This window comes from Lethenteron reissneri, chromosome 22 (assembly GCF_015708825.2).
Source record: "Lethenteron reissneri isolate LAM-NWPU_2019-01 chromosome 22, ASM1570882v1, whole genome shotgun sequence".
Classification (NCBI taxonomy): Eukaryota; Metazoa; Chordata; class Hyperoartia; order Petromyzontiformes; family Petromyzontidae; genus Lethenteron; species Lethenteron reissneri.
Window position 1 is genome coordinate 14,731,590 of NC_083800.1, and position 22,588 is coordinate 14,754,177.

Consider the following 22,588-nt stretch of genomic DNA (forward strand, 5'->3'; position numbering starts at 1 on the left):
CAAGTCAGACCCACATTCCAGACAGTCACATAAGGGGATCCAACCAACGTGATCGAAACCCTCTGGGCCCACAGTCCAACGCCATTGCAAATGACGGCATGCTAGGCAATACAGCCAATAATGCCGCCTCACAAGCGCCAGTATGGACACACCCTGGATCAGCAGGACTAGGAGACTTTGCTAGGTACCTGGCTCACCGCGAACTAATCAACACAGGACTCGTTAAGTTTGATGACCACTCTGAGAATTATCGAGCCTGGAGATCTACCTTCAGGAATGCAATCCGAAATGCAGACATCTCTGCAAGTGAAGAATTCGACCTGTTGGTGAAATGGTTAGGAAATGAATCTGCAGAGTACGCAAAGAGGATCCGGTCAGCAAACATTGACGACCCCGCCTCAAGCCTGCATGCGGTGTGGGAGAGGCTCGAGGAGTGCTATGGTAGCCCAGAAACCATTGAGAAGGCTCTCTTCAAGAAGTTGCAGAACTTTCCAAAAATCTCTGGTCGAGACAATAAAAGGTTACGGGAGCTTGGAGATCATTTGATGGAGCTTGAATCAGCCCAGGCTGATCCCTACTTACCAGGTCTCATTTTCTTGAATACCTACCATGGCGTGAACCCCATCGTAGAGAAATTGCCATTTGACATGCAGGAAAATGGAGAACAGCGGGTTCAAGATACAAGTCAGAGCATCAGGTTGCATTCCCCCCATTCTCTTTTTTCTCAAAGTTTATCCGCAACCTGGCTAAGACTAGAAATGACCCGAGTTTCATGTTTGGCACCACGGGGATTTCCAGTCCAGATCTCCCAAAAATGGAAAGGACAACGGCGAAACGAGGAACAGCGAGAGTGCCAATTTCCGTACACAAGACTGAGGTCTCTCCTGCGACATTCGCAAACTCCGTCCAGGCAACCACCACAAAGAAAAAGATAGAGGATCCAGAGAAGCAATGCCCATTGCATGATAAACCTCACTCCCTCCAGAAATGCCGTGAGTTCAGGAGGAAGCCATTGGAAGAGTGGAAGAACATGCTGAAAGAATTTGGAGTGTGCTTCAAATGCTGTGCTTCTACAAACCACCTTGCAAGGAATTGCAAGGCAGATATCAAGTGCGAGGAATGTGGCAGCGACAAACACGCAACTGCTCTGCACACATTTTACTTGAAACCCAGTAGCACTAAGGCTTCCGATCCCGAAGCAGAGCACGGCGGCGAGCAAGGCGAGACCGCCGCACTCACTTCGTCAATCACAACCAAATGCACAGAAGTCTGTGGAGAAGGCTTCAAAGGAAGATCTTGCTCAAAGATATGCCTCGTCCGAGTCTATCCCAAAGGACATCCTGAAAGGGCAGTAAGGATGTACGCCATAATGGACGACCAGAGCAACAGGTCTTTGGCAAGGTCAGAGTTCTTTGATCAGCTAAGTGTAGGTGGGAATTCCTTTCCATACACGCTCAGAACATGCTCAGGACTGATGGAGACAGCGGGAAGAAGAGCGAGCGGTCTCATGGTGGAAACCATAGATAGCACCATGAAGCTAGCCCTTCCTACGGTGACAGAGTGCAACGAGATACCGGACGACAGGAGTGAGATTCCCACACCCGAAGTTGCACGTCACCACCCACACCTGAAACCCATAGCAGAGTTCATCCCGCCATTGGATCACGCGGCACAGATTTTACTTCTGCTCGGCAGGGACATGCTGAGAGTCCACAAGGTTCGTAACCAACGCAATGGACCTCACGACGCTCCCTATGCCCAGAGACTCGACCTAGGATGGGTCATTGTAGGTGACGTTTGTCTGAAGGGAATACACAAACCAGACCACATTAGCACATTCAGAACGAGTGTGCTCACGAATGGACGCACGTCGCTCTTCAAACCGTGCCCCAACCACTTCACGCTGAAAGAGAAACTCGGCGAGAGAAGTCAAGGCTGTACCGTGCAGACTTACGAAGAAACCACCACGACTTCGCTTGTACATCCACCGTCTTCGCTGGATTTTGTTCCTCCACGTTTCTCCAAGCCAGCCCTCACTGACAAGAGGAAGCCAAAGACGAAGCCGCTGCTCGTCGCTCTGCTGGTGGTCGTGGCGGTGGTTGCTGCGGCCGTGGCCTCTCCGTTCCTAGACCCGGAGCTGTTGTCCGAGTGGGAATCCTGGAAGAAGTTCCACGGCAAGGCCCCACAACCATAACATACCATCTCAAGGCTCGAGCTGTGCGGAGCTGTTCTTGCTACAGAGGTGGCGGAACTGATCCTAGACGAATTTGACGTCAAACTGGACGCGGTCAAGTTCTACACGGACAGTAAGGTCGTACTAGGCTACATAAACAACCAAACCAGAAGGTTCTACACCTACATCAGCAACCGGGTGGAGCGCATCAGGAGATCGACGCAGCCGGAGCAATGGAATTACGTTCCAACTGACCAGAATCCAGCAGATCTCGCAACTAGGTCTGTCCCTGCATCTCTGCTGAATCAAACCATCTGGCTGACGGGTCCAGCGTTCCTGTTATGACGTGACGGTGGCCCTTTGGACTCTTAGAGCCCGAGTCCGACAAGGAGATTCGTCCTCTAGTGACAACTTTCGTAACAAGTGTGCGACCAAGAAGTCCACTGAGTCCACACCATTTTGAACATTTCTCGAAATGGACTACGCTCGTGCGAGCGATAGCACATTTAACGCATATCGCAGACTGCTTCCATCGCCCGATGAGAGGCACCACTGGTAGCTGCAATGGATGGCATTACTGCACAGTGCCACACACTGAAGACGAGCTTTCCAGAGCAAGGAAATCAATCTTCCGCTGTGTGCAACAGGCAGCTTATGCAAGTGAGATCAAGGCCATCAACAAGGGAGAAGACCTTCCTAGGGTCAGCACCCTCAGGAAGCTAAACCCCGGGATGGACAAAGACGACTTGCTCAGGATCGGTGGTCGGCTAGGGAATGCAAAATTAGATGAGAATGAACGAAACCCCCTCATAATCCCAAGCCAGAGCCACATCGCAATCTTACTCGTGCGCCACTACCACGAGAAGGTCAAGCACCAAGGTCGGCACTTCACAGAAGGAGCAATCCGATCTGCAGGGCTGTGGATCGTTGGAGCAAAGAGGTGCATCGCCAGCACAATCCACAAGTGTATCCGGTGTCGCAAGCTACGTGGAAAACAGGAAGAACAGAAAATGGCAGACCACCCAGCCGATCGACTCAGTGTGGAACCTCCCTTCACCTCTGTAGGGATTGACGTGTTCGGACCGTGGACAGTCATCTCCCGCCGCACCAGAGGAGGGCTCGCGAAGAGCAAACGTTGGGCAGTGCTGTTCACCTGTATGAGTACACGAGCAGTGCACATCGAAGTCATCGAGTCCATAGACTCTTCGAGCTTTATAAATGTGTAGTGGTGATACGCGCTGGGGTAGGGATCGTGTGCCAGCGCGTAGTGATTGGCTGTGTATGTGGTGACGCGCGCTGACGGTGGAGGATCAGGGGTCAGCGCGGGGTCGTGGGTTACGTGGTGCTGATTGGCTGTGTGCCGGTGACGCGCTGAGAGGGAGTGATCGGGTGGCAGCGCGGTGTGATTGGTTGAGTAGTATTAACACGCGCTGGGGAAAACGGATCGTAGAGATAGCGCGTCGTCATTGGTTAACTAAGGAGCGATGCTCACGTCGACGTCCGCATCAGCTCCGTCTCCCGTGAGCAGGGGCTATAAAAGGGGATGCACACAGGCGTAAAGGCAGTATGTAACTAGCGAAGAATGAAGACGGGGATGAAGAGATAGGGCCCTGCGGTACCTAGTCCCGCTGTCCTAACGGGACCGGGACTCTGTGTAACCCAGAGGCGAATGCATTGTGTGTAGCCATAGGCATAGGGTCTACACGAGTCGAATGCATGGTGTGTAGCCAGAGGCATAGGGTCTACACGAGTCAAGTGCATTGTGTGTAGCCAGAGGCATAGAGTCTACACGAGTTAAGTGGAGTGTATAGTCAGAAGAATAGAGACCACACGTTGTATTGTGACACGTCAAGATTTAATAAAAGTGGGTTACCCGTCAAGAAGTTCCTGCCGTCATTTCCAATACTTCAACTGGCATCAGAAGTGAAACGGTCTTCCAAGCATGGATACAAGGAAGACCCGTCGGACCCACGGGATTGACCGCGGGGACAACCTTGACGACTCGGGCCAGCTGGCATCGGGGGGTGAGGACGAAGAATTGCCCACGCTGCAGGATCCGCCGACGGCGCCGGACGAGCGACGGGGGACCGATGCCGTGCTCCGCGAGGCGCACTCCCGTCTGGCGGAGCTGCTGCTCGCCGCCGCGTCCATCCTGGCGGAGATCAGCTCGTCGGGAGGAGCGGGGACGGCGGCGGACATTCTACAGGGTCGCCCCGCAGATTCCCGCCAAAATGACTTAGCGATTCCCGCCATTTCATCTGCGCCGACTTTTGGCGGGAACGGACACCACCACGTGGCAGCAGTTCTCCAAGCGCGCCCGCTTACGTCACCAACACGTGCTGCGGACCGCCATCAGACACCCGCCACTGGGGCCGCCATCTTACACACCGACGGGGCGGCGGAGAGGAACCACGAGGCGGAGGACGACTTCATCTTTCAACAGCGCCTTCCCACATTGTCAGCCTTCAAGGCGGAAGGCGGGGACTGGGGCCAATTTCAGCGCAGGTTTTTGCGCATCAGGAGATGTCCGCCTGATCCGACGCTACGGCGCTGCGGGCACTGCCTGCCATGCTGGACGACAACGCGCTCGCGGCCTTCACGTCCGCATGCAGGTCGGACCGCTCCACGCTCAAGGATGCGCTGGCTCTCATGGCCAAGGTCTACGGTCCTCCCTCGGCGTGTCGCCATCATTTTTATGCAAAGCGGAAGGCGGACACGGAGACCGTGCTCGCCTATCGCACGGCGTTGCTGGCTCTCGCCGACGCCGCGTTCCCTCGTATGGACGAGGAGGGCCAAGATGCGATGGTTTTGGAGCAACTGCTCAAGTTGGCGCAGGACCTGGGGGTCCCCATCAACACGGCCGACGAGATCGATATTTCTTCCTTGCGGGTCGCTACAAGTATACAAGCGCACGAGGTCCTTCAACGTAAACAGGGGGTCGTCTGCAACGCTGCCGTGGCCTCAGCTCCGGGCCCGGTAGTCACCGAACCCCAAGTCGTCAGCCCACAAGAGGAGGCGTTCACCGCGGGACGACCGGGGGACTGGAGGTCGGGGGGTCGTTCGCCTCTGCGATCGGCCCGCAAGCTGGAGCAACCGAGATCTCCGACGACCCTCATCACGTGTTATAACTGCGGCCTCCGGGGCCACGTGGCGTCCGGTTGCCGCGCCCCACGTCAGCGCGCCATGGGACCTCGGCTGGACGACGAACAAGGCCCCAAGTCATCTCTACAAACCCCGGCAAGTCGCGGCACCTCACATGCTCGGCCCGCATACTCGACACGCATGGGCCGTCGCGTTGCGGCGGAGGAGAGCCGGTTAGGGTTCGGGGATTCGGTTCGGCGATGGGGGCTCGGCCAGGACCGGGGAGACATTAAATGGTCGGAGTTGGGGCACAGAATAGTGGCTGCCTCAGCGGGTTCATCCGTCGTTACGGGATCTATTGATGGGGTCGAGGTCAGGGTGTTAGTGGACACGGGGGCATCGGCGACTATTATATCGGACCTCATTTACAACATTCTCCCTGTACAATGTCGTCCGCTGCTTCCAGTGGATGTGCCATTTTACGCCGCTAATGGGGGATCGTTGGGCATTATCGGTCAGATTAGGGCGTCCATTTGCATTGGAGATATCAAATTGTCGGGACCCGTTTTCGTTTCGTCCTCCCTGGCGGTTCCTTGTCTATTGGGCACTGATTTTTTGGCAAAAATGCCCATCAAAATTCTCATTGATCAGCGTTGCATTGAACTACCATCGGGTCGCCGTATTTCATTTTTGATGAACCCTACTGAAATTCGGACGGCGTGCGCTACGATACAAGCGTTAGCAACACAGACCGTGCACGTGCCCCCGGGTTCACAAATGTTAATTCCCCTCCGGTTGCGGAAACCATGGGTGAGGGAGACCTCGGATCAAGGCATGCTTTTGGGTCCTTCTAATAGGGCTGTTGGAGGTCTCGATTTGTCGGTGGCTCACACTTTGGTTGGGGCTGACAGGGATCCGTTTGTGATGGTTTTAAACGCTGGGTCGCGGCCGGCCGTCATTCAGCAGGGCACCGTGCTAGCTCACGCAGCACGGGTCCCTGCGGAAGAGCGGCTGGTTGCGCAGGCTGATCCGAGCCCCACGCAAAACGTTAAACCAAAGGAGGACCTCGAATGGGTCGATTCGCTGTGCGCGGACTCTGACGATTTGTCAGCGGGACAGATGGGTGCGCTGCGCGGGTTGCTGATAGAATTTTCGGATGTGTTCAGTAAACATAAGTATGACATTGGGTGCACGGACCTGTTACGCCACCACATTGAAACGGGCGATGCGGCACCGGTCAGGCTAAATCCCTTCCGACTGAGTCCTGCTGAGAAGGAACATGTTCAGTCGGCCGTTAACGATATGCTAGAAGCCGACATTATTTCGCCTTCTTCCAGTCCTTGGGGAGCACCTATTGTGCTCGTTAAAAAGCAGGACGGGTCCTTGCGATTTTGCGTAGATTTCCGCCGCCTGAATAAGATCTCTGTGGCCGACGCGTATCCGCTCCCCAGGATGGACGAGTCCCTCGATGCATTGTCCGGTGCGCGATACTTTTCGACTCTTGATTTATTATCCGGATTCTGGCAGTTGCCACTCGACGAAGAGTCTAAACCTAAGACAGCATTTCGGACTCCAGGGGGCCTGTTTCAGTTTAACCGGTTACCCATGGGACTTCACTCCTCTCCTGCGACGTTTCAGCGCCTTATGGAGTTGGTTTTGTCGGGCTTGCAATGGGATACGTGCTTGATTTACCTTGACGATGTCATTGTTTTCAGTAAAACGTTTGAGGAACACCTCCAGCGATTGAGAGGGGTGTTCTTGCGAATGCGATCGGCTAAATTAAAGTTTAAACCGGCCAAATGCCACCTTCTTCGTAAATCCGTTAGATACTTGGGTCACATTGTCGACTCTTCGGGGATTTCTACTGATCCCGCGAAGACGGACTGTGTCAGTTCATGGCCGACGCCCACGTCAGTCTCGGACGTGCGCAGTTTCATCGGTTTTGCTTCTTATTATCGCCGATTCGTTGAGCACTTCGCCACCATTGCAAAACCCTTGCACGCTCTAACGGCGAAAGGAGTGAAGTTCCGATGGGGACCGGAGGAGGAGGCTGCATTCTGCTCCCTCCGGGACGCCTTGGTGGGTGCCCCACCCTTGCGCTATCCTGACTTTGCGAGTCCCTTCTTGCTAGACACGGATGCTAGCAACACGGGCATTGGGGGGGTGCTGTCCCAAGTCGTTGGGGGGGTCGAACGGGTGGTCGCCTATGGTAGCAGGGTGTTGTCACCGGCAGAGCAGCGCTACTGCGTCACCCGTCGCGAGCTGCTTGCCATTGTTTTTTTCGTACAACAATTCAGACCATATCTCTATGGTCGTCACTTTACGGTCCGGACGGACCACGCGGCGCTCTAGTATTCATTGCGGGTCGCCCAGCCCTCGGGCCAATTGTCACGGTGGTTGGAAGTCCTCCAGGACTATCAGTTCACGACTACATACCGTAAGGGGTTGCGACACACAAATGCCGATGCTCTGTCGCGATTGTTGCCTTGTCACAAATGTGCGTGCTTATCGGGATCGGCGCGCTGTAAACCGCCAGTCACGGAAGGTGTGGGGGCATTGGTTGCGACCGCGGGCACACCAATTGGGGATGTTCCCGCTACCCCAGGGGGTCAGGACTCGCTGCTCTCACTGTCGCTGATTGAGTGGGGCCGTCTCCAAATGGCGGACAGCTCCCTGCTAGCATTGCGCCGCAGGACGGGGGGTTCCGAAGGGGACCAGGAACGGACTGGCTCCTACGTACTTAAGCAAGGCCTGTTAATGAGATGGGACAGTTTGTCCCGGCGGCACGCGATTGTGGTGCCTTCTGCTGTGAGGGGGAAAGTTGTCTTGGCCGCACACGAACGCCTCTTGCATTTGGGAGTAAACAAAACGCTTGCCCTGCTTCAGCGTGACTATTATTGGCCGGGGATGGGGAGTGACGTGGTGAATATTCTGAAGGGATGTGTTGAGTGCGCCAGACGGAAACCACCGCCCGTGGCAGCTAATCCACCGCTGCAATCTATTCAGGTCTCGCGCACTAACGAGCTCGTTGCGCTCGATATTCTGGGGCCTTTTCCAGTCACGCCTAGGGGTAATAAGTACCTGTTGGTGGGGGTCGAATATTTTACCTGGTGGCCTATGGCGTGGCCACTCGCCAACCAGTCGGCGGCGGCTGTGACGGACACCTTTGTCCAGGGCTACGTCCTGGACAAGGGGGCTCCCGAACACTTGCTGACCGACCAAGGGAAAATTTTTTCAAGTAAATTGCTGCAAGAGGTGTGCGACCTGTTGGGTACTAAGAAGGTGCGTACCTCCCCGTACCACCCGCAGACGGACGGGATGGTGGAGAGACTCCACAGGACATTGACTTCTATGCTGTGCCAGCAGGTGTGTGAGGCACATGTTGATTGCGACCTGCAGGTCCCTGGGGTCCTCGCCGCGTATAGAATGGCCCCCCATGCAGCTAAGGGATTTTCCCCGTTCTATCTGATGTACGGTCGGGAAGCCGACCCGCCCATGGAAACGCAGCTGGGCCTGCCCGCACCATGAACTAATTCGAAATTGGCAGAGCATATTAAATTTAATATTCATAAGCTGATGGAGGCAAGGGAGGCCGCACGGCTTAATTCGCGGGCTCGCCAAATTGCAAACGAGCGGTTGCGTGCACGGAAGGTGTCCGTGCACAACTGGGAACCAGGTGACAGGGCCTGGTTGCATTGCCCTCAGGCACCTTTGGCTACGTCGCCTAAATTGTTGAAGCCATGGCGGGGACCCGTGGAGGTCGTGCGGGTTGCACGCCCCCAGTGCGTTCAGATAAAATGGGGAAAGCGCCGTTGGTACGTCCACCCCTCCCGACTGAAACCGTTCTCGCCTCCATATGGCCTCCCCTTGTGTCGTGAGGGCCGAGCATGTGACGTGACCGACGACCCTAAGGGGGAAATGTCTTTGCCTGATCCTCACATGTCTCCGCCTGATCCGCTCCCAGGTGTTCTGGAACTGACAGCTGCCGACCACCGGCGGCCGGATCTGCGCGGCGGGGCCGGTCCTTCCAGGCCCGATCCGCGCCGTCTAGAGCTGCCGGAGCCACCGGACGGTCGTCAGCGTCCCGTCCCATACGACGGACCGGCCAGACGGACTCGCGCTAGGTCGCGCTACTTTTTATAACCTACCACGGGAGGAGTCGAGGCAGCCGGAGCGCCTCGTCACTGCGTTTAGTCACAGGGACACTTGGCGCGTTCGTTTTCTGGAGTTCGCTTTTATTGTGTTGTTCGTCGGGATGTACATTGCTTTTTTATTAAGTGTTGCTGTTGTGATGTTGTTGTTGCGTTACGGGGCACACTGGGGGGTGGGGTTTTTTTTTTATTGCGTTGACGTTGGGTTGTGTTGTTGGTTAGCAGCCGGGCCGGCTGCGAGCTATGTGGGAGGGGGTGATGTAGTGGTGATACACGCTGGGGTAGGGATCGTGTGCCAGCGCGTAGTGATTGGCTGTGTATGTGGTGACGCGCGCTGACGGTGGAGGATCAGGGGTCAGCGCGGGGTCGTGGGTTACGTGGTGCTGATTGGCTGTGTGCCGGTGACGCGCTGAGAGGGAGTGATCGGGTGGCAGCGCGGTGTGATTGGTTGAGTAGTGTTAACACGCGCTGGGGAAAACGGATCGTAGAGATAGCGCGTCGTCATTGGTTAACTAAGGAGCGATGCTCACGTCGACGTCCGCATCAGCTCCGTCTCCCGTGAGCAGGGGCTATAAAAGGGGATGCACACAGGCGTAAAGGCAGTATGTAACCAGCGAAGAATGAAGACGGGGATGAAGAGATAGGGCCCTGCGGTACCTAGTCCCGCTGTCCTAACGGGACCGGGACTCTGTGTAACCCAGAGGTGAATGCATTGTGTGTAGCCATAGGCATAGGGTCTACACGAGTCGAATGCATGGTGTGTAGCCAGAGGCATAGAGTCTACACGAGTTAAGTGGAGTGTATAGTCAGAAGAATAGAGACCACACGTTGTATTGTGACACGTCAAGATTTAATAAAAGTGGGTTACCCGTCAAGAAGTTCCTGCCGTCATTTCCAATACTTCAAATGCACTCCGGAGGTTCTTCGCCATCAGAGGGCCAGCCAAGCAACTCCGTTCTGATTGTGGAACCAATTTCATAGGAGCATGTAAAGAGCTTAAGATCAATACGGAGAATGTCGAAGATTATTCTGTCAGAAAATACCTTAGTGATCAAGGCTGCACATGGATCTTCAATCCTCCCCACTCTTCGCACATGGGTGGAGCCTGGGAACGCATGATCGGGATTGCTCGACGCATTCTCGACTCCATGCTATGTGATGTCGGGTCCACACGGCTCTCTCACGAGGTCTTGACCACTCTCATGGCCGAGGTCTCAGCCATAATTAACTCAAGACCCCTGATCCCCGTCTCAACCGACCCGGAGTCACCATTCATCTTGACTCCTGCTACACTTCTTACCCAAAAGACAGATGTGCTCACAGCACCTACCGAGGAGGCCAGCACTGCAGACCTCTACAGACGTCAATGGAGACAAGTGCAGAGCTTCGCGAACACGTTCTGACGTCGCTGGAAAAACGAGTACCTTACGACACTCCAAGTGCGCAACAAGTGGCAGTCTAATAGACCAGACATCCAAGAAGGCGACCTCGTCCTACTGAAGGACAACCAAGCCAAACGGAATGAGTGGCCAATGGGCCGCATCCTCAAGTCGATTCCAAGTGCCGATGGAAAAGTTCGAAAGGTCGAGGTTATGATTGCGAAGCAAGGAGTCGCAAGAACTTTCATCAAGCCCATAGTCGAGATAGTACTACTTCTCTCTCGCAAAGATATGGACAAATAAGTCGACCCGTTGAAGTTGTTATATACTTGTTTATGAGATAGGAAATAAATGGTGGTATCTCCTAGATACCAGACGGGGAGTGTCTTGCCTCACGGCAGATGGGGAGCGTACGTTAACAGGAAGTTCCTGTTTTTTGATGCTAATGTTGGTCACGTGACCAGGAAGTGACGATGTTAGATTTCCACTGTACCACGCGGGCGTCAGCCATTACACAGATAAGTCAAGATGGCGGCACGCATCGCATCTCAGTGAGACCACAGCCGCACTTGTCCATTGTGGGAGCTTAAGAAGCATTATCTGTAAGTTGTTTATATTCTTATAATATTGGAAATTCTGTTGTAATGTTGGAATGACCGTTATAGCAACGTAAATGCCTTTATGGTGCCGTTAAGTTGTTGTAGTAAATACGAGGCCTAGTTAGTAACGAAGCCTGTGACTTTCCTTATTGTGGATGTTACTTGTGATTTAGTAGGTCGAGTCAGACTTGTGCCTATGTTGCGATCCTGAGAGTGATGACGAAGTATCTCATCCACAGTTTAGTGTTAAGTGTAATGCTGTACATTTGGGGTGCAGTGGGATGAATACACTATTTGACTGTATGCAACGCACCAGCTTGTGCCTTTGTCTAGTTGTTCAGGGGTAATGTGGGGGCCTGGTCCTTCCAGGATCTATTGTTATCTGAGACAATGTTCTGATGCTGTGGTGTTCATTGTGTGGGTGTTTCCGAATTATAACAGATGCTGTATCTGTGTTTTCTCACCAGTCTTACCTGTTACAATCAATAAATGACGATCGGAGTTGGACGGTCATCCTGGCTTCGAGGGTTTATTGAACACATGGTTGTCTACTCGACTAGCGGTGCAACGCAGCGCACAGCGAGGCCGAGATACATGGCACCCCGACAACCAGCCCCACCACCCCGTATGTAGACCATGCTGGTCTCGCCATGCTCCATAGAACGTGTGCTTAAAGAGGCCTTGGTGGGTGCTCATCTAGTGTCTTTGTGTTTGCGTGTTTGTGTGCGTGCGTGCGTGCATGCATGATGCACGGTAACACCAGATGCACGTTGGCCTTCCCGTGTTACAATTCTAAAACATTAAAACTGATCGCACTCTTCAGGTACAATGGCACGATCTTTTGGCACCAATGGATTTTTGAGAACGACTCCAAAGACATCCCTCAACACGATGGGGATCTCTTCATCGGAAAGCTCACGGACGGCTTTGCTCTTCCTGCGGACTCGATGGTTCCGCGCCGGCTTGACGGTGGTGCTGGTGAGACGTCGGCCCATGTAGGTGACCCGACCTTGAGGCGTGTGAAGGGTGCACAGAGATTTAGACGCGGGCATGGAGCTCGGTGACGTCTGGTTGTACTGGCACATGTCTGAGAATTCCAGAAATCCACGTGCGGTTGTTGTGAACTTGTAAAGCACTGTCCAACATTCGTCTTCTCCCGCACGAGGTGGCTGCAGTTCTACCTGCAATTAACAAACACAACGAGGATTATTTTTAAACAAGAGAAATCATGTGTAATGAGAATATATCCGGCTCACTGATGTATCACACCTTGTCATGGTGATTAGCTCTGCCGGTCCTGGTTTACAGCCAATGGGGGGAAGCCTGGGGGCATGGCCCTGACGTGATGGAAGGGTGACAGCTATGGAGATTGGTTCTGCTGGCTTTGGCCTCAGCCAATGGGGAGATGAGTCAGGGGCGTGGTCCCGGCAGCTGACGAGGAGCCTGGAAGATTCGATGCAGGCTAACGAGGATTGGCTGAAGCGTACCACGTGACCCGGGGATTAAATAGGGGTAGAGAGGAACGACACGTGGTCAGAACGGGAACCAATGGAGGAAGCGCGGGGCTCCGAGTTGCCACGTGGCAGTGCGTCTCTCTCGGTCTATCTGTCCCTTCACGTTGTCTATCAGCAGCGTGAAGTAGATGTAACCCAAAGTGAATAAAAGACGGATTCCAGAAGTCGTCTCAAAGAGTCTTATTACACGTGTAAGCATCTACACTCTGAACATTGATCGACTGCGCCGTCTTGATATTCTGCCTTTGTCGTGCGTGTCAGCTGCATGTTGCACTCTGCGGCTGGATCCACGCCGAGTCAGCGATTGCACAGCCGGTCGCTCACCCGGAGATGGATTTCTGCCTCATGGCATTGGTGCCGTCAACGAGTTAAGAGCCGAGTTCCGATCGCATGCACAGGTTTGCGAACTCTGCTTGGTTACGATCCCGAACGCACCGTTTCATTATCGTTGTAAAGAGGTGGTCGGTACAAAAGTACAACTCGGCTGTCAAATTAAAATGGGGAGAGGTGGCCAATCATGCATTTGGAAGAGTTATTGCGAAAGAGAAATGTGATATATCAATGACAAAACAGTAAAAAAAAACCATTACACATGAGACGACTAAAATGGCCAGCTGTTGAAAAAAAACATGTTTTTGACTGCCAGCACCACAATTACCAGAAAATACGACACACACTTACAAATCCAGGAATTGTTTTGTACAATAACTCGCTGAGATGTATGTACTTTGAACTTCGTTCACACCGTACGTAGCTAACCGTGCTAATCGGAGGTGTGGGATATGGAAAAAGCAGTTTGCAGGTGATTAAGTTACACAACGTTGAGAGCGATACATCACCACCCCCATGCTAACTCCTGAATGGGACACGCCGCTACAAGGAACAATAGCCAGCGTATGACGCTGGCGACGGAATGGCAACCGAAGGAGGGGGAGCGCGATGAGATCAGTTCGTGTGCTGGAGTACGGTGGCTGTGGCAGCACAGCACCTTGAGGGATCGCGATGGTTAGTGGAGTCATTGTATAGACTTGCTGGGAATGTTGCAGGCGCGTGTCGCTGTGTTAGTGTGCAGCGAGCGTACATCTTTCAATTGGATCCCATCACCGCCGGCCTCCTCCACCGAGGCCTCCTCCACCGAGGCCTCCTCCAGGCTCCACCAGCCGGCAGGGCAGTCGCTGCGCAGCCGGTACGTCCCAGACTCCTGCTCGCTCTCCCGCCCACTCTCCATCTCCAGCGGCTCCCGCATGCCGTTCCCAAAGCCAACATCCACCACGAACCTCTCGAGCTGTCGCTCCCCTGAAGGAAGCGCCGATGGACACTTCTGGCCGTCCGTTGCACCCAGTTTCACGAGGATCATGAGATGTTGAAAAGGAGGCCCGTACCTGCACGTGAGGCCACATTCAGGATCTGGACACCGCCGTGGCCACGGCCGCGAATGCTTCCACCGCTACTGCCCCTTCACATTGATGTTAACATTACACAATCATTAATAACATCAACTTAATTGGATTTTATTTCATTTTGCTCTGATTAACCATCGTACACTAATTTCGTTATAACTGCTTTTTGTTTTAAAGCTAAACTATGTATTTTACCAGGTAAACCCCATTGAGCTATGTAGCTCTAATTCAGAAGCGACCTGGCCACTAACGAAGTGGCTTATGACGTGGAAATTTATAGTCGAAGTAAAATACACTAAACACATGTTTCTAAATGTGGAGAGAAAAACTGGAGGACCCGGAGAAAAATCCACGCAATCACGGCGAGACAGTTAGAGATGCAGACTCCAAATATACAGCAGGCGTCAGGGTTGGGATCGAACCCACGACCTCCTGTATACCAGGCGAGGGTTTGTTGTACTTCCCCCACACCTAGGATTAGTACGGTTGGCTACGTATGGTACATTAAACAGTTTAGCGCAATAGGTGAGGAATTTCATTCAAACAAAAGGAAATGACTGTGTCTGTTGGCACAAAGGACATCACGCTTGGACTGCTCTGAGATTATCCGAGTTGTAAGAGAGGTGCGGTCCCAGAGCAAAGCTACAGAATAACAACAACAAAGTGTAGCCTTTGTCAATCCACTGCTGGATGAAGATCTCCACGCCGAGCATACTCCCCCACGCTGGTCAGTGCAGGATTTTTGAAAGCGAGGCACCCAGGATCAGTTGAGTATCACTCGCCACTGATGTTAGCCGTGACCAGGAGTTGAACTCGGGTGGCTGGGTTCGTAGTGCGCTAACCCCTGCGCCACAGCTCCATCTGCACGTCACGTTGATGTTTAGAACGGGAGGCGTGCAGGGCAAAAATGAACAATGTCGGTAGTGCTTGTACGTCCATTGCTGGCCCTATGCCCAATTGTGGAAATTACACATTCCCTTGGCAGAGGGTCAGTGTTTGCAGAATCAATCATGTTGTGTATGGCATAGAGAGAGAGAGACCCACGTCAAGATACGCGTAAAGGTAGGCGTTACCTGTGAGTGAAGGGGCTCAGCATGCGAGCTGAACACAGGGTCACCTGGAATCCCAGCTGCCGCAGCAGCCAAGAGAAGAGGCCGTTGTTCTCGTAGCAGAAGCCTCCTCGCCGCTCCTTCACAATCTGTCGGCACGCAACGGCCTTGTCACGCGGCCCGTGAGCCAGTAGTCAGTTGCAACAACAACAAAAAATCCGCCTAAGGTTTATAGCGCCTTAGATGACAAATAAGATAAATGTGATATTTGTCAATATTTACCAATGTTTCGATTTAAAGCTTTCATGACTGCAGGGATTCATCTTCTTGGTTCTTTCGGTAAAGTCACGTAGAAGGGAAGTAATAAAATAATAAAAATGAAACATAATAAAATAATTCTCACGACATTTCGGCCACAACGCAAGCAGCCGTCCTCAGGTGAAGAATGAAACACCACCAAGCTTGGAGCGTATATTTAAGCTGTGTTGGAGGGGGGAAGAAGAGCGCCTTGACTAAAGAATTTGCATATCAAGAGGAATTTAGCATATTTATGCGAAATGCGTAGGAGGTGGGCGGGGGGGGTTTCAAAGTCATATTATGCCTGTGCATTATGCAGGATTAGCAGCATCAAAGGGAGGGGATGGGGGTAACATTAACAAAGGGGAGGAATGTTAATAGTATGTAGCTGCAGTTGCTAAACAACCACGTAAAAAAAAACGAAAGTATAAACTACATAGTATCATCAGTATACTAAATATACTCTCCAATAAGCTGAGCTACTAAAAGTAAGTAATACATTACAATTCTATGTCGCAAAAAATATAATATGCTTCCAGCTAAACTTTTTTCTCTTACATCACACGGGTCTACCCCGTACTATATACTACCATAGACAAACTCAACATTAAATTATATACTGTATTACTATACACCACTCTATACCTTCGTCTATAATATTACACTAAGTATTATTTTACCCACCCTACTATATACCACACTGCTGTATATTCACTATACAATTACGATACTGTATATTACCTTATAAATTGTATTAAACATTACAATTTTATACTATTTATACAATCTGCTATACACTATACCATTGACCGTCGCGTGAAAGATACTAAGAGGAAGCAACGAAATATGTCAATGGAAGAGTAGTGAAAGGAGACTTGCAGCAGAGCAAAGAATCCATTCCCTGTGGAGAATACAAGATATATAGTCAATGCCATTGAGTGGACTGCGGTCTGAAAGTCACCGTAAACGTGAAGACAATCAGTTAAGATCCGAAATGGTTTATTACGTCCTTCCAATGATTGCTGAGCCAGAATCAATTTTCTCGGTTGAAATTGTCTCTGTGTTTGTATATGTGGATCGCCTCATGAACGAATCTCTCATGGTAGCCAGATGGCTTGCAGAGAACCTCTGTCTTGGAGAAGTCAATGTCATGTGAGCCCACTGAATTGTAACAGTGATCTGCTACGGCTGAGGTGTTTGTCCTACCGTGTTTCAGGTCTGCTTTATGTTCACGGATGCGGTCCGAGATATGTCGTTTGGTTTCTCCAATGTAACTGCTACCACAGAGGCAACTTAGTTTGTAGATGCCACGGTACTGTATGTCTGGAACCACATCTTTTACAGACAGGACTAGATCACGGATTTTATGTACTGTGTTGAATCGGACCTGGATCTTGTGTTTAATCAGGATTTTGGAGATCTTTTTTGTGACCCCAGCAATGTAGGGTAAGGTGATGGTTTTGAAAGGCTCCTCAATACGATCCTTCTTGATGGTTGGAGTGATGGCTTTGCGGATTGTGTAGTCGGAGTAACCATTAGCCTTAAGAGCTTGGCGTACGTGTTTGAGTTCACTGGCAATGTGTTCCTATCAACTCCCCCACCTACAAACTTCTGCTTGATATGCAAATTCTTTAGTCAAGGCACTCTTCTTCCCCCCTCCAACCCAGCTTAAATATACGCTCCAAGCTTGGTGGTGTTTCATTCTTCACCTGAGGACGGCTGCTTGCGTTGTGGCCGAAACGTCGTGAGAATTATTTTATGTTAAATTTGTATTATTTTATTACTTCCCTTCTACGTGACTTTACCGAAAGAACCAAGAACATTTACCAATGTGTCCAGTGTAGATTGTATACAGAGAGAAACTAGTTGTGCGGATGAAATGCATGCAAGTGTCGGTGTAGATAAAAAGTAGATTTCGAGTTGCCCCACTACTGTGAGATTCATGAATAGGTTTTGATTTACTGTATATTCTTTAACTCCAAAAAGTCCGTAAAGTGGGCAGAAGTTGTCACGGTCAGGAACATTCTTGGAAAAGATGAGGTCGCCAAGGGATTGTCTAACAGTCTAAGGGAACACTGAAATATTCGTGGGGTTTTATATACGGCACGACAATATTATGGGCAAGGAACTGTCGTGCTCGAGTAATATCATGGCAACAATGTCCATGTTATCTGAATAACCATCGAGTCCTGACAAATACTTTTCCGAAATCATTAAGAGTCCTCAAATTAAATTAGCACATTATTGCAAACACATTTCTTTAAATTGAAAACGAATTTTTTTAAACCGCTTTTTGTGTTTAGTTTGTTGTCCTCCCCCCACACCTCCGATTAGCGCGGTCGGCTGTATATATGGTGCGAAATAAGTTCAACACATACGTACATTCCTGAAAACACACTCTGAGAGCCATACAGATGCTGCAGTGTAAATCCATCATATTGCTAACTTTTGCGTGAAACCCACATCACCGGAAACTCTCGCGCTGTGCTGATCGCAGTGCGCGCGACGTGCCGTCATCACCTTGCGGTAGATCTTCTCCAGGTCCAGGGTTATGGGCTCCCCACAGTGGATGCTGAGGGTCTCGAACGGCACGGACAGCACATGGGCACGGTGGAGGGCGCGGAGCGATGCCACGCTGGGGGCTGTGCTGCCTACGAAGCAGATCCGCTCCAGGTAAGCGCCCACATCCATGATCGGTCCGCAGTATGGCGGCTGCTCGTCTGCCGGCGTACAAGAAATGAATGCGTGTGCAAAGAAATCATCGTCGCCCGCGACCTTTGGAAAAGGTACTTCTGATTCACGCAGCAGCCTCTCCGCTCACCATGTGGCTCGCAGCTTCCCGAGGCTGTGTGGGAGGATGTGCATCTTGGGGAATTCAACCCCTGTGGAATGCCAGTGTTCTCAAAATCTCCCAAAGATCAGAGACATTCGGAGGCTATTTACCACGCAACTGCTGCTATCAAAATGTCATCTCAACATCTGAGCAGGTCCAATGTGAGCCCGAGGTCACTGTCACGACTCCACGTGGCCTACATCGACATCAAGGTCTCCCTCGACTCCATCGACCGCAACGCCACGTGGACAATTATAGTAGCCAAATACTCGAAACGCTTGATGTTGATTCTAAATGTAGAGGGAAAAACCGGTGGACCCGGAGAAAAATCCACGTGACCACGGGGAGAACATGCAAACTTCAAATATATAGCAGCAGGCGTCAGGGTTGGGTTCGAATCCTCGAAATCCTGCATACCAGGCGAGGGAGTTGACATCTTGCCACCGCGGCGCCCTGGACCGCGTCTGGAGAGACAAGCGAAAAAACCTGCCAGTGCTGCCACAGGGGAGCGAGTCGTGGACGCCGCAGTCTCGGGGTCTGGGCGTACGACTTTGTCACGAAGTCATCTCACGGCACAAGTACTCACAAAGACATCCGCGACACCATGGCAGGTAGACTCCTCTCTGTCTTCGGGTAATGTGTACGGAGACCGGCGAGCGACGCGCTCGCCAAGCCGCGCTGGACTGGCTGCTGGGAGCGCCCTCGCCCAACCCGGGAGCAGGAGCGGCTGGAGGAGCTGGAGCACGGAGCCGTCCAGACAATTCTGGCGGTCGGTGCCAACGAACTAGACTATTTGTTTTACCAAGTAAGGTCCCCTGAGCTATACATCGTTTGTTCAGAAGGGACCTGGCCACTAATGATAGCTCGTGTGGACATCTATAGCAGCAGTGCTCACTGGGCGACGCTGCGGCCCCGTGCTGGTACAGATACATCACCATCATCATCACCATCATCTCATGATGATGGTGGTGATGATTATGCACACAGCGGCGACTTGGCACAGACGCGTGAATTATTAAACGCTTTCTATTAACTCACTCTGTCTGTTCTTTGGTTTTTTCGATAAAGTCACGTATAAAAATAAAATAATAAATTAAATAATAGCATACGACGTATCGATTGCAACACAAGCAATCATCATCAGGTATAATGAAATAGCGAAAAAACCAAAGAATAATTCCTGCAGTCACGAAAGCTCCAAAATTAAGATTGAACCACTTCTACGGGGAAGTTCCAAGTTTACCTTTTTCTCTCTCTCTGGGTTTCTTGTTCTCTCTCTCTGCCTGTATATTTAGTGTAATTTTCTCTGTCTACACTCGTTTTGTATCGTTCTTAGGTTCTGCTCTGTCTGTGTGTCTCCGTTCCTCTTTTTTATGTTTTGTCTTTCTTTGGAATTTTCACACTTAAATTCTAACTTAGCAATCTTTGAAATACGTAATCGACCAGGCAATGCGTTAATTGTGTGTTGACCGACTCTCTGTGTCGTTTTACATAACATTTCGATACTTTGCTAGGTTATTTAATTTAGTGTGTTCTGTCTCCCTCTAAGCCTGCTTACCTTACTCCCCTCCCTTCGTACTCATTGACATGTAAATGTTTTCCCTACCCCCTCCCTCTCTCTGCCTCCGCCCCCCTCTGTCTATTTAAGGCCACCCCACAGAGACGATCACCTCTCTCTGTACCTGGGTTGCTCTCTCTATGTATCTTGGTGATATCTGTCTGCTTATATGTCTGTCTATAGTTTTCTGGTTATATTCTATGTCGCTATTTCATTATACCTGATGATGATTGCTTGTGTTGCAATCGAAACGTCGTATGCTATTATTTAATTTATTATTTTATTTTTATACGTGACTTTACCGAAAAAACCAAAGAATAATTCCTGCAGTCACGAAAGCTCCAAAATTAAGATTGAACCACTTCTACGGGGAAGTTCCAAGTTTACCTTTTTCTCTCTCTCTGGGTTTCTTGTTCTCTCTCTCTGCCTGTATATTTAGTGTAATTTTCTCTGTCTACACTCGTTTTGTATCGTTCTTAGGTTCTGCTCTGTCTGTGTGTCTCCGTTCCTCTTTTTTATGTTTTGTCTTTCTTTGGAATTTTCACACTTAAATTCTAACTTAGCAATCTTTGAAATACGTAATCGACCAGGCAATGCGTTAATTGTGTGTTGACCGACTCTCTGTGTCGTTTTACATAACATTTCGATACTTTGCTAGGTTATTTAATTTAGTGTGTTCTGTCTCCCTCTAAGCCTGCTTACCTTACTCCCCTCCCTTCGTACTCATTGACATGTAAATGTTTTCCCTACCCCCTCCCTCTCTCTGCCTCCGCCCCCCTCTGTCTATTTAAGGCCACCCCACAGAGACGATCACCTCTCTCTGTACCTGGGTTGCTCTCTCTATGTATCTTGGTGATATCTGTCTGCTTATATGTCTGTCTATAGTTTTCTGGTTATATTCTATGTCGCTATTTCATTATACCTGATGATGATTGCTTGTGTTGCAATCGAAACGTCGTATGCTATTATTTAATTTATTATTTTATTTTTATACGTGACTTTACCGAAAAAACCAAAGAATAATTCCTGCAGTCACGAAAGCTCCAAAATTAAGATCACTCTGTCTGGTGTTGTTGTTGTTGTTGTCGTATCCCCAAATCTTGTAACTCAATTTTAACCCACTTCCCAATATGGTATCGACTTGCAAACTTTGTATACTTATGTCATACTGATGACAATACTAGAGTCTATCATTACAAATAAAAAATAATATTTTTAAGAAATCTTTTTTATACCTTATGTTTCGGCTTGGGTCTAATAGTCCACGCTCAACTGACGTTGGCTGTAAATCACCACGGCCCCCTTACGTTGTGGCAAGCCTCGGGGCCACTTCCTGGAGTCATGGAGTTCTGCCATTACTCGTACGGTACATTTCATTAAAGGGTGTTTAAAATAAGTATTTTTAAATATTATTTTTATCATCCTTACTCAGCCTGTGTCCGCATGCAACCCCTTCAACGCGTGTGAAAGTTACAATTTAGCGGAGTTAATCATTAATAATGGGGGCGCCATGGTGGCGAAATGTTAACCATCTCGCCTGGTGGGTTCGATCTCGACCCTGACGTCTGCTGTATATTTGTAGTTTGGATGTTCTCCCCGTGGTCGTGTAGAATTCCCTCTGGGTTCTGCTGGGTTTGAGAGTAATTGGCTGCCGCTATAAATGTGCACGTGGTAAGTCACACGTGAGAGGTCTTGTGGTCAGGTCGCTTCTGAAGAAGAGCTACATCGCTCAGTGCGCCTTACCTGGTAAAACTAAATAAGTAATATTTAGAAATACTTAAAAAAACACACTTTAATGAAATGTATGGTATGAGTAATGGCTGAACTCCACCGACTCCAGGAGGTGGCCCCGAAGCTTGCCACAACGTAAGGTGCCGGGTGATTTACAGCTGTCAGTTGAGCGTGGGCAATTAGACCCAAGCCGAAACATAACATATTAAAAAGATGGTTTAAAAATATCTTTATTTTTAATGATAGAATATAGAATTGTCACCAGTATGACATACGTATACCAAGTTTGCAGTCGATACGACATTGGGAAGTTGGTTAAAATTGAGTTACAAGATTTGAGGATACAACAACAGACAGAGTGAGTTAAATAAAAGCGTGTAGTAGTAATATAAACACGTTGAGTGTAGATTAACAGCATGAGCGAGGCAGTGGGGAATGCTGACATCACGATCTACGTGTTGGCGAGCGTCGCGAGAGGTAACGAAGGGAAACGCAGCGAGCGCTCTACCTGCTGCTTCCTTGGCGACTGCCGCAGCGCTGATCCCACAGCGGCTCCCAGCTCCGACTTGAGACGACTCCCAGCTCCGACTTGAGACGGCTCCCAGCTCCGACTTGAAACGACTGCCAGCTCCGACTTGAGACGGCTCCCAGCTGAGACTTGAGACGACTCCCAGCTGAGACTTGAGACGACTCCCAGCTCCGACTTGAGACGGCTCCCAGCTGAGACTTGAGACGGCCCCCAGTGGGGCTCGTCAGCTGGGACAGGGTACGAGGAGGAGCATCGACAGCATCGCGTGCATTGTCACCGCCTCCCCCACCACCG

The 22,588-nt window shown here is 50.6% G+C and overlaps 1 protein-coding gene across 2 annotated transcripts; it reads right to left on the minus strand.

Annotated features, from left to right (window-relative positions):
* Positions 1–10,473: 10,473 nt before the first annotated feature.
* Positions 10,474–22,483, minus strand: LOC133345418 (arylamine N-acetyltransferase, pineal gland isozyme NAT-3-like). 2 transcript variants are annotated; one of them, XM_061556145.1, is made up of 5 exons: positions 19,063–19,150; positions 18,164–18,363; positions 15,371–15,495; positions 13,979–14,279; positions 10,474–12,564 (listed from the first exon to the last, which is right to left on the minus strand). In XM_061556145.1, the coding sequence occupies exons 2-5, from the start codon at positions 18,332–18,334 to the stop codon at positions 12,184–12,186; spliced, it is 978 nt and encodes a 325-aa protein (XP_061412129.1). In that variant the 5' UTR covers positions 18,335–18,363; positions 19,063–19,150; the 3' UTR covers positions 10,474–12,183. The 2 variants fall into 2 exon arrangements, with proteins under 2 accessions (XP_061412129.1, XP_061412128.1); XM_061556144.1 differs by lacking the exon at positions 19,063–19,150 and adding an exon at positions 22,274–22,483 and having other exon boundaries at positions 10,475–12,564.
* Between the last annotated feature and the right edge of the window lie 105 nt (positions 22,484–22,588).

Excerpts from the sequence above, each read along its gene's own strand:
- LOC133345418 (XM_061556145.1), bottom strand. The coding sequence starts at position 18,334 with ATGGATGTGGGCGCTTACCTGGAGCGGATCTGCTTCGTAGGCAGCACA. Across the intron at positions 15,496-18,163 it reads TGGAGAAGATCTACCGCAAG|ATTGTGAAGGAGCGGCGAGG; the intron begins GTGATGACGGCA and ends GCGTGCCGACAG. Across the intron at positions 12,565-13,978 it reads ATGGGATCCAATTGAAAGAT|GTAGAACTGCAGCCACCTCG; the intron begins GTACGCTCGCTG and ends TGTTAATTGCAG.